At 34.6% G+C, this 12,184-nt stretch overlaps 1 protein-coding gene and 1 pseudogene across 1 annotated transcript; one reads left to right on the top strand and one right to left on the bottom strand.

Moving 5' to 3' along the window:
- Positions 1-3,410: 3,410 nt before the first annotated feature.
- Positions 3,411-8,541, top strand: LOC112785295 (cellulose synthase A catalytic subunit 4 [UDP-forming]-like; annotated as a pseudogene).
- An 834-nt stretch (positions 8,542-9,375) lies between these two features.
- LOC112784009 (uncharacterized) lies at positions 9,376-11,927 on the bottom strand. Its single transcript, XM_025827082.3, has 4 exons — positions 11,546-11,927; positions 10,918-11,006; positions 9,698-10,820; positions 9,376-9,606 (listed from the first exon to the last, which is right to left on the bottom strand). The coding sequence occupies exons 1-4, from the start codon at positions 11,612-11,614 to the stop codon at positions 9,403-9,405; spliced, it is 1,485 nt and encodes a 494-aa protein (XP_025682867.1). The 5' UTR covers positions 11,615-11,927; the 3' UTR covers positions 9,376-9,402.
- Positions 11,928-12,184: the final 257 nt, after the last annotated feature.

Raw genomic sequence — 12,184 nt, 5'->3', positions numbered from 1 at the left:
GTCCAGTTCCTTCACCTTTCCTTGCTTGTTGGTATAAAGCCCCTGTTTTGGGACCAATCTCCCTTGTATGTTCATTTGCATATGTTTCCTTAGCCTCATTCCTCCTTTCTTCCTTCTGGGCCTTTTGGATGTTGGCCCATTCATTCTTCCTCTCCCTTATTTCTTTAATTAGGTTGCTTATTTTATAGGCTGTACCTAGGTCTTGTTGCGTATCCCCCTTTTCCTGAAAATCAGGGATTCTAGGATCTTCTTCTACCTGCTCTTCTGCGTCTACCATTTCTTCTTCTCTCCTCATTTGGTTTTCCCATACACTTTCCTCCCGGATTTTCTGCTGTGAGACTCTCTGTGCCATAAACCTACTCTCCTCAGAGCTTCGTTCTTCGCTACTCTCTCTCTCGGGGGTCCTTTGTTCACGCGCCTGCTCTTCCCCATTCTGCCTCCATCCTCCTTGTTCTGAGGTGCCTCCTCCCATGATTGGACTTGTTCGACCCTGGCTTACTCCCAGTCCCGGTGCATATTTCTTCTTGGTTGGATCCCAGCATGCCATGGCTGTCGGATTCTTGCATGTTTTCTTCTCATGCCCTAGTATGCCGCAGTTGAAGCAATAGCTGTCCGGCAGTCTCTCATACTTGAAGAAAACCCACAAAGGTGGCAAATTCTCTCTATCTAACCAGAATCCTGTAGGTAAAGCCTTAGTAATGTTAATACTCACCCTGATTCTCAGATAAGTTCTCCTCAGGACTCCATCTGTTTTTGGTTCTTCCGCTTCCACCAAAACTCCTAACATGTCTCCGATGAGAATACATGTTTCTTTCTCCATGAAGTCATGTGGAATGCCATGCACTTGAATCCAGAATTCCATATAATTGTGGTCAACTTCGAAAACAAACTCGCCCTCCCTCCATAGTCGAAGATTTACCATATTTTCTTTGACACTCCATGGTCCATTCTGCATAATTTGCAGCCCTTTCTTCCTGTCTTTGAAGCTGAATAACATCTTCTTCCATCCAATGTCTGTAACTGCCACTCCTTGAGGGTTTTCCCACATTCCCAGCAAGGCATTTTTGTATGTTTTGAACTTTATCTTCTTGTCACTTATAACCTTGCCCACTACATTTAAGCAGTCTTTTTTATATCCCAACTCTCCAGGCTTATTAAGCTTTATGACTTTTCCTTCAATGTTGTTCATAATGAGAGAAAATTGAAGGTTTAAATGTTGTGTGTTTCAGGCTTAGGTGATTATGATGGTTCAAGAGGGGTACGTGTTATGTGGAAAAGAAGATCTGGTGGTTGATTCAAAGCTAAAATAAAACTCCCTTTTTTGGAGAAGAATCCGAAGTTCTCAGAAGTCTCTCCTGTTGAGAGAAAGAGAACTCTCCGAACAGAGCCCAAACGGAATTAACTGCTATTAAACCAGTTAACAAGGAGATTTCTAAATCTGAAATTTGATGGAAATGATAAGTACTTAGTTGTCTTAACAAACCATAGAGAAAGATGTTAACAATAAAAAGATGCCAAAAATATAATGTACCAACAAAAAATTGACATTTATAAGGCAGCCATTTCACACAAAAAGGTCCAATACATAGAATTGTTAGAAAAACATTCTTTTCTTTTACATTTCAAATCTTTTGCATAAAATAGTGGACATGCAATAATGTTTCCATCAACAGAAATAACTCAAATAAGCCAATACTAAAATTTAGCAATAAATATATCAATATATGGCCATATATCGGTGTGTAAGATTTACATTTATACTTTTTATTTTTAATATTTTTAATTTTCAAAATTTTGTAAAAGGAAAATAAAAATAAAAGGTAAAAATAGGAAATTAAACAATATTTTATTTTTTTTCCATAAAATTCTAAAACTAAAAATTATTTAAAATTAAACCAGAAAATTACAACCAAAGATATACTAAACATTCTATATTTAATTTTACATAAAATCAAGTTAAAGTACTATCACATCAACATAAAGCGTACGTCACTGGCTGGTGGCTGCAATATAGAAAACCAATTTATGAGTAGCAACTAGCCTAAAGCCCTAAACTCAATCTATAATTGTATATCCCCAAAACCAAAATTTTATTAACAATAATTAAGATATTCGGTTTGTGGTTCTTTTTCATATTATAAACTAATAATTTTGTCGAACCATGTAACTCCAAACTTCTTGTGTGTTTTCATTCTGTTTATGTATTTATAACTAGATGAAAATTTTTACAAAATGGAAAATATCCTATTTTTATAAGCGTTTATCGTCTGTTAATAATTTTTCTTAAGAGACCTACTATAGTTAATAATAAGTAAAAAGAAAAATTAAATAATAGCTTATTCTGTTAATAAAGAGACCTACTAAAAAGACCTACTCTATTAATAATAATTTATTTTATTTAATATTTATTAATTGTTGATAAAATTAATAAAATTAAATAAAATAAATTTAAACTGTTTTTTTTTTGTCTTTTTAATATTACTGATAATTAAAAAAATGTGTCTACTCAACTTACAGGTTTCAACTTTTTTGGGCAGTAATAATGCTTATTTCTTTTAAGCTGTATAAATTAAATCTATCAACAATCCAGCATGATTACATTATTACATATATTCTATAGCCAATTTTCCTTTTCTCGGAAAAAGAGTTCTATAGTTAAAAAAAGGTGGGCACAAGAAATCAATACAATCATTTAATATGAAATTATGATGTTATGATATATCAATCATTGATTTATTAAGATTTAATTACTCTTTTTGATCCTTATAATTTGACCAATTTATTCTTAATAATTAAATTCTTATATAGTTCAAAAATTTATTATTACACCTTTTTTATTAGATAAAAAAAATTTAACTAATTCCACATATATAATAGTTAATCTTTTAAAAAAAATATACTAATCTTATAGTATTTTCTTTTAGAATATTTTATTATATTTATATATATGCTACAATCTACATTAAACAGAGAAACTATTAGTAAATATATTTAACTAAAATTTTTTAACTAATACAAAGATTCAATTAAAAAAATTTTAAACGTTAAAAATCTAATTGAAGATTTGGTGAATTTATAAATAGAGTAATTAAATCCATTAATTAATTTATCTAACAGCTTGTTTAGTCTGCATTAAAAATTTTAGTAGCTAGCAATTGGTGTACACAACATGCACATGAACATGAACATGAACATGCAGAGGAAACAAATGAAGTACTTCTCCCAACTCAAATCCATGACTTGCTAACTCTTAGTGTTGGATTTGATGGCTACTTTATCATCACATTCAAGTACTTATTGATAGATTACCCTTCCTTTTCTCATCATCACACTCTCAAACCCCATTAATTCTCATTTCTTATATATTAACACCTTCTTTCCTCTTTCTCTCTTCACAACTCTCATTTCTTATATCTGAACTCATCAACCTCCATGGCTGCAGGTTCCACTGCTGGTTCTCACTCCCGGAAAGGGCTCGGATTCATGCGCTATGATGACTCAGATGAGGTAGAGTCATCTTATAATTCTTATAGAGTTCAACTTCTATACACTATACACTGTAAAATACTTTTATACTGATTAATATATTTAAGCAAGGGCTGTCATATAAATAAAAAAAAATATCATAGATTCTTGGTGTGTATCCGAGAATTTGAATTTAGAGTGAGATTGCATAGAAATTCAACTCTTTGTTATGAAATTATTTTTAAACTTTCGGGACAAATAGTATCATGACATGCTATCAGAATTTTTATGATAAAAAAGTCTAAAGTTTGATCCATGTTGATCTGTGCTGATCCGAAAAAAGAAAAATTTCAAACATAAGACAAATAAAAAGAGAAAGAAGGTTAAAATTCAGACAAACCATTTATGTGCGTACTTCTATCAGTTTAAATGTTTTAAAAAAATGAATTTTTGGTATGATTTCGTGACGTACTAGTTATCAAATAGAATTAATTTTCAAGATTTTAGTCTAATATTGAATGAATATGAATGATTTAGAATTCACTATAAGTCTATAACCATCTCTTGAACCAAAGTTTGATTAAAAAAAAATCAAAAGGTTAAGCAGCTTGATTATGAATAGTATTTATATTTAGCATTCAAAATGAGGCCAAGGCTTTTGTGTCTTTGTAGGAAAATACAGACTACAATCAGCAACAGTGGCAGCACAATGTTGAAGCTTTCTCTTTAGCTGGAAGTGGTAAGCAATAAGCATGTTTTCTATTGATTTTACTCTTTTCCCTTCTGGGATGCTTTCTGATCTTCAATTTTTGCAAACTTTTCTGAGTTATTTTATTGTTCTGCAGTTGCTAGTAAGGATTCTGAAGTAGAAATTGGTTTCTTAAGAAATACAGAGAAACACATAGAAAGAAAAGAAAAGAAAGGACTAATAAGCAATGATCAAGAAGATGAAGATTACATGTAAGTATTCTCTCAAATTCTCCATCAATGAATTGAATCACTCATAAACATATATGAGAATGCTTTTTCCTTCTTTAGATTCCAAACATAATAGCAAAAGAAACTAAAGAGCCATCTAATTGGTTTCAGCTTTTAGGATTTCGCGCTTTTTACTTCATAAAATCATATGACAATAGATAACAGGAATAACTAGAATAAGAACAAGAAATGAAAATAGAAATCAATTAAGACTTAAACATCTCATCACAATTGAAACTTGCCATTTTGGTACCCTGCAGTTTGGCTGAAGCAAGGCAACCATTGTGGCGAAAAGTGCCGGTACCTTCAAGCCTAATCAATCCATACCGGATAGTCATTGTCATGCGCCTCGTCGTGCTGGCATTCTTTTTTCGCTTCCGGATCCTAAATCCAGTCCATGATGCATTTCCACTCTGGTTGGTCTCAGTAATTTGTGAAATATGGCTAGCATTGTCCTGGCTAGTTGATCAGCTACCAAAATGGTTCCCCATCACACGCAAAACCAGCCTCGAGCGCTTGTCCTTGCGCTTCGAGCAAGAAGGCAGGCAAAACAAACTATCCCCTGTTGATGTTTTTGTGACAACTGCAGACCCTTTTAAAGAACCACCAATCATAACAGCAAACACTGTCTTATCAGTACTTTCTGTTGATTATCCAGTAGAAAAGGTTAACTGCTATGTCTCGGATTACAGTGCTTCAATGCTTCTCTATGATACTTTGTATGAAACTTCAGAGTTTGCAAGAATTTGGATCCCTTTTGTGAATAAGTACAGCATTGAGCCAAGAGCACCTGAATTCTATTTCTCTCAGAAGGTTGATTACTTGAAAGACAAGGTTCATCCTACATTTGTAAGGGACCGCAGGGCGATGAAGGTGAAAGAACAATATAGAAAGCCATGAATGTTTCTTTTTGTTCTAATTTGGTTTAGAACTCATGTTGGACTAATGGATTCTTTGATTGCAGAGAGAGTATGAAGAGTTTAAGGTGAGAATCAATGTGTTGATTTCAAAGGCTCAGAAGAAACCAGAAGAGGGTTGGGTGATGAAAGATGGAACACCTTGGCCTGGGAACAACACTGAAGATCATCCAGGGATGATTCAGGTTTGGAAGAAAATCTCATTCTCTTTGTTGTTTCTTGTTTGATATTTATTCATTTCCACTTTTCTTCATTGGTGATTGTAAAAATCTATCAATATTTAAGTGTGTTTGGTTCTGTTTTTTGTAAAATTAATTCTACATAGAACTAAACTTTAGAATTGGTTTTGAAGTAAAGTGGTTTGTGTTTGATGATTCCTCTAAAAGTGTTCCTCATAGAAAGTAAAAATGTTTCAATTCTCCTGCAATAAGTAGTCTTAAATTATAAACTTTATTCAAAACTCAATAATTTCAACGAATCAAGAACTAGAAGTTACATGGACTTGCCTTTGCAGGTGTGTTTGGGAAGTGCTGGTACACTGGACATGGATGGCAAACAACTGCCACGGCTTGTGTATGTTTCGAGGGAGAAGCGCCCCGGCTATCGACACCACGAGAAAGCTGGTGCTATGAATGCTTTGGTAATTAAGTAGCTACAACTTTATGAATAGAGTGCGAGTAAACCACCAATTTTTGGCTTAATTGGCAGCATTTTAATCTTTTAAGGACTAAATTTATAGTTTACTCTATACTTTGCAATTCAGAATTCCTGTTTATACTATCATATTGAAACTTGTTTGTAACTCTTGCATTGTTGTGTTTCCTCTAAAGGTTCGAGTTTCTGCTGTTCTTAGCAATGCTCCTTTTGTGTTGAACTTGGATTGTGACCAGTATATCAATAATAGCAAGACTATAAGGGAGGCTATGTGCTTCTTAATGGATCCTCAGCTTGGAAAGAGGATTTGTTTTGTCCAATTTCCAAGAAGGTTCGATGGCATCGATAACAATGATTGATATGCTAATCGCAATACCGTGTTCTATGATGTAAGGAAATTCTTCTAAAGTCCTCCCTCTTTCAGTTTCAAAGTAACAACCAAAAAACAAAAAGAACACATTAATATATCTTTGCAGGGTAAACTAAGGGTGTTATTAGGGGAAAAAAACTAATGGATTTTATCTTGATATTAGAAATAGTTATTAAAAAATTTCACTCTTTTTTATGCTTGACAGATATAATAGAGTACTATAACAGATTATAACAAATTGCAACTACAATAACATTTTTCCTTGAATATTGTATTGATCATAGATCGTGATGAAAGGACTTGATGGGATTCAAGGCCCAGTGTATGTTGGCACTGGTTGTGTTTTCAATAGGCAGGCAATATATGGCAATATACCGCCATCTGATAAAAAGCCTAAGACAAGCCAGTCTTCATGCTGCTGCTGCTGCTGTTCTGGTGATGATTCTGGGTCCACATTTGATCTTGAAGAGATTGATGAAGGACTTGAAGGGTTTGAAGAGAAAGAGGAAACATCCTTCATTTCAATGAAAAACTTTGAGAAGCAATATGGAATGTCACCAGTTTTGATTGCTTCTGTTTTGATGGAAGATGGTGGACTTCCAAAAGTGACCAATACACAGTTGCTGATTAAGGAAGCAATTCATGTTATTAGCTGTGGTTATGAAGAGAAAACTGAATGGGGCAAAGAGGTAATAATATAAGTTAATTAGAAAGAACTACTTAGTATTTATTTCTTGCGTTGAGCAGATGAAAATACTTAAAATAGAAATTCTCCCTATGATTGATAAGAAATGAAGTAATCTTTTCACTTTTTCATTTATTGCATTGCAGATTGGGTGGCTTTATGGCTCAGTGACAGAAGATATCTTAACAGGATTTAACATGCATTGTAGAGGGTGGAAATCAGTGTACTGCATGCCAAAGAGAGACGCTTTTAAAGGATCTGCTCCTATAAATCTATCTGATAGATTACACCAAGTTCTGAAATGGGCTCTTGGTTCAACTGAGATTTTCTTTAGTGGCTATTGCCCATTGTGGTATGGTTATACTGGTAAACTAAAATTGCTACAGAGGTTGGCTTACACTAATACTATTGTTTATCCTTTCACTTCCATCCCTCTCTTGGTGTACTGCACGATTCCGGCCGTCTGTCTTCTGACTGGAAAATTCATCGTCCCCGCGGTTAGTTCATTGTTATTAGCTTACTACATTTAAATAACTTGCATAGTGTTCTTTGTTATATATATTAGAATGTGGCAACTCTTTTAGGCTCTAATTCTCTATTACTTTCAAATGATGTAAAATAGAGAAACCAATGCTAGGTGAATGTTGATAAATGATAACTAATAGTGCAAAAGAGTTTTATTAATTACATACAAACCAATTAAATTCAGCTATATTGCTATAAGAATCCTGTCTTCTAACCTAAGCTTTGTTTAATGCAGTTAACAAATGTTGCTAGCATTTGGCTAATGGCTCTGTTCACCTCCATGATCTTAACGTGCGTGCTAGAGCTCCGGTGGAGTGGGGTAAACATTCAGGACTGGTGGCGCAACGAGCAATTCTGGGTGATCGGCAGCGTCTCCTCGCACCTCTTTGCCGTGTTCCAAGGTCTCCTCAAAGTTGGTGGAGTACACTCTAACTTCACAATCAGAGCAAAATCCACAGATAACAACAGTGTATCCAATCAACTCTATCTCTTCAAATGGACAACTCTTATGATACCACCAAGAAGTCTTGTTATCTTGAACATGGTTGGGATTGTGGCCGGAATATCTGATGCCATTAACAATGGATATAACTCATGGGGACCTTTGTTTGGGAAGCTTTTCTTTTCTTTTTGGGTCATTATTCATCTATATCCTTTCCTTAAAGGTCTAATGGGAAGGCAGAACAGAACACCTACCATTGTTGTCCTCTGGTCAATACTTTTAGCATTGGTTTTCTCAATGATTTGGGTGAGAATTGATGTGTTCTTGCCCAAGAAAACAGGTCCAGTTCTAGTACAATGTGGGTTAGAATGCTAAGGTAATGGTGGAGATAAAATCAGGGATATGTTCTATTTCTTCCCATTTCCTTGTTCTTTTTTTGCTGGAGAATACTGCTTTCGGGCGTCTTTGTGAGTCTGGTTTTGAAGGAAACGGAAGGGAATGGAAAGGCTTGAGAGTTTCACTTTACTGAACAATTCATTCACTTCCCATCCTTTCTCTTCAAAATCTCAACTCATAAACACATTTACACACCCTTCTTAAGAGAACACCTATAGTTATGTGGTCTCAAAAGATAAAAAGAATATTAGTTCTGTACTTGTGGTATCTGTGCAATATATTATGCTGTATATGATTATCACTTATCTTCTATTATTATTTTATCTTTTTAATTTTATTTTGTTACCATCTATTTAATTTTACACATTGATTACATACTTGAACCTTAATACCTTAATGATATCTTGAGTTAAAAAACTTCACAATTATTGATAAGATTTCTTGTTATCACTGAAAATAACCACAGAAAATATCTTCAATATGACATCTATTTCAACAATATCAAGCTATCTTTCTATGCAACTTGATCCAATAAGCAAGATCATGCTGACGAGAAGATATCATAGATTGAAAATAGAAAGAAGATTTGCTATCACTTATCAGCTACACTTGTATTAATGGATGCATAATAGTTCTAAGGAACCATTGGCTCAAGAAATGTTGTGCCCCATGAGTCAATTATAAGTTTGTAATTAATTAAAATGTGTCATTTCCACGTAAATTTTTTTCTCTCATCTGGTTTTCTACACCACCACTTTGTCTTGAATAATGTTAGGATATGTGAGGTGTAATGACAAAATAACTAAGTGTTACCATGGAGATTGGAGGAGAGAGAAACTTATATCTGATTTCTAATTCAGTAATAATTAGATTCTTTTTATAATAAAGTATTTAGCATTAAATAATTCCCATGAAAGGATGAAAAATAACTGAAGACACAATGTAGATATAAGATATATGATTGTATTAATTATTTACCCAAACTGCAAATTGAAGAAGTAAACATCACACACTGAATCATTTCATAAGAATAAAAAAATTGAATTCCTAGACAATTCACACCCCAAAAACCACACAAACCAGTGCATGCATTTCTCTTAGTAGCAGCACCTCTGTTCAAAGCTTTCTCTAACCTTGTCTCAAATGGAGTTGAGTGCCAATTCACTTTCTTATCCTGCACACAGCCAGTGAAATCCAACATCAGAATTCAAGCTCACAAAGTTCCTACTTTGTTGCGAAAAATTCACATTTCAATTCATCGTTACCTCTCTATACTTGCTTGTTGTGTTGGGAATCCCTTTGAAGGATGATGCTGTGCTGGCTTCTTCGGCAAAATTCCAGTAGGTCCCAACAGTGCCTATGATAGGCATCTCATCAGGACTCCTACTAGGTGACTTCCTTGGTGACGAAGTAGCTGAAAATTGCTTGATTTCTTCCAACGTCAATGCACCTAAAATAGGCCTATCATCATGGCTAATTACAGAATTTGAACCTTGTGAGACTGTGCTTCTTTCAGGAGTTGTAACTGAATTCAAGGACACTGAGCTACCCTTGTTCATAGGTGTGCTCGTTTCTGACGAAGTAGCCAACCAATTTGAGAGGCTAGCATCAACTGAAATTTCCTGGCTCAGCTTCTTTGGTGAGTCAGTTTTCGGATTCAACTGGAAAGAAACTTCCTTAACACTTTCATCAACTGAAATTTCCTGGCTCAGCTTCTTTGGTGAGTCAGTTTTCGAATTCAAGTGGAAAGAAACTTCCTTAACACTTTGTTCCGCAGCTGCAATAGCAATCCTTGGAGATTCATGATTGGGAGAAACATAATTCTCTTTCTGAGGCTTCAATGGTGATGATACTGTTCTCTTGGCCTTGACTGATTTCCACTGAGTGAGATTCTCGACAGGGTTTAACACAGGATGAACATAAGCACTTCTATCTCTAGCATTGGGATTAACCCCAAATGGCTTCAAATCACTTTCACAATTTTGGATTGTACTCTCCATAACCCCTTCAGTAACCACATGATCAACATCGATTTTCACCCTATCTTCTTCAAACTCTTCAACCATTTCATCACATTCTTCATCTTCATCACTGAGATCACTAACTCCATAATCCAATTCTTCTTCCTCTTCATCATCACTTTCCCTACAATTCTGGTACCTGTGATTTGGAGGGAAAGACCCTTTTGAGGTAACTGAACAGTCTCCAGAGGAAGAGAGCTTCGATTGGCTTGGTTTCTCCAATGCTTCCTCCTTTCCAGCATGCTCTTCTTCACCACTCTTGAAATCACTAACTTCATCAGGAGAAACAGGATCATAGGTTCTAATATTGGAATCAAAAGTTACTTTCTTTCTTGAACTAACACTTAGTTGCTCCTCATTTTTACCTCTACATGAACAGAAAGATTCATTCAGATAAGTAATAAAAAAGCAAATGATAGAAAACAATGAACTTGAAAAAGCTTTGAATGGAGACTATTGCTTACTGAAGTTCTGATTCAGTGTTAAGAGAGGTTTCGGAATGATCCTGAACCAGAGAGACTCTAGGTTGCTCAGGCTTGCTTGTAGCATTTCGCTGCAACGAGATCGGAAACTCAATTAAGTCACACGAAGAAAAGAAAAGAAAATTACTTAACAATGTTTCTGCCAGGAAAAAATAAAGATCAAGTTTTTACAGAGAAAGAAAATTTAGAAAAGGGAAAGAAAAGAAGAAACACTGTTGCCGATTTTGGGGGTTTTTTTTCCGGATCCAATTTTGAATTTATGAACCAAATGGGTATAATCAATTATGGGGAAGAAGGATGCAGGGCTTAAGCTCTGTTTTGCTGAAAAATCAAATTTTCTATCTGAAAATAGAAAGAAAAGGAAACAAAAGAAACTGCATCGTTTTTTGTAACGTGATTCAATTATTCAAAAGGGTATCCTCAACAATGGAGAACAAAATATGATTACACTTTAGCTATTTTCGGCTGCTATATTAAAATAAAATATTTTATATTCAAAAAAGAAAGAAAAGAAACTGTCTTAGCAAGCAAAACAATAATGGAATTCAAAGTGTCATTTCGTCAAACACGTAGAAAACGAAAAGCTGAATGAGTTTAGGGCTAGGCTTACTTGAACACTGTGCGTGTGTTTTCTGCGTTTGGATTTGGAGGAACCAAAACAAGCAAGGAAGCAACCCATTAATTAATTAAGGGCGTGTTTGGCAGCACCAAGAATGGCTTAACTTGAGAGGAATAAGAAGGTTGTTTTGAAAAAGGGGTTCTTCATGGTGAAATATACGAAGCCAGAGAGAAAGAGAACGAAGAAGAAGAAGAAGAAGAAGAAGAGCGTTTAAGGTTTGGTGTGTAGGGACAAAAACGGTCAACAAGCATCAAAGTTTCTTTTTTTCTTTTTTATTGTTTGTTTCTTTGAAATTGTTTATGAGACCTACGCGCTAGCCAACTGCGCCACCACCCCGTTTTGTGATATAATTTTCACCATTCTTTACTTACCTTTTACTCAAAGAAAACTATTAGGCATATATTTGAGTAGTCTCGTCCGGGACCTCATCTTCAATTATACTTGTATAAGTTATAAAAGAGAGCATGCTCAATGGACTTGATGATATAAGTGCCCTTTTTAGCAATTCATATATGAAAGTTATGGTGGCAATATTATGTATTTTCACACCCTCATTATGGCTACTTTACATTCTATCTTTTTTTATAAATTGGTTTAGATGGCTTCACACTTCACTCAAATAATTTAACT

This window comes from Arachis hypogaea, chromosome 20, assembly GCF_003086295.3.
Source record: "Arachis hypogaea cultivar Tifrunner chromosome 20, arahy.Tifrunner.gnm2.J5K5, whole genome shotgun sequence".
Taxonomy (NCBI): domain Eukaryota; kingdom Viridiplantae; phylum Streptophyta; class Magnoliopsida; order Fabales; family Fabaceae; genus Arachis; species Arachis hypogaea.
Note: the sequence above shows the minus strand (reverse complement) of the source record. Positions and strands in the feature narration are given on the sequence as shown.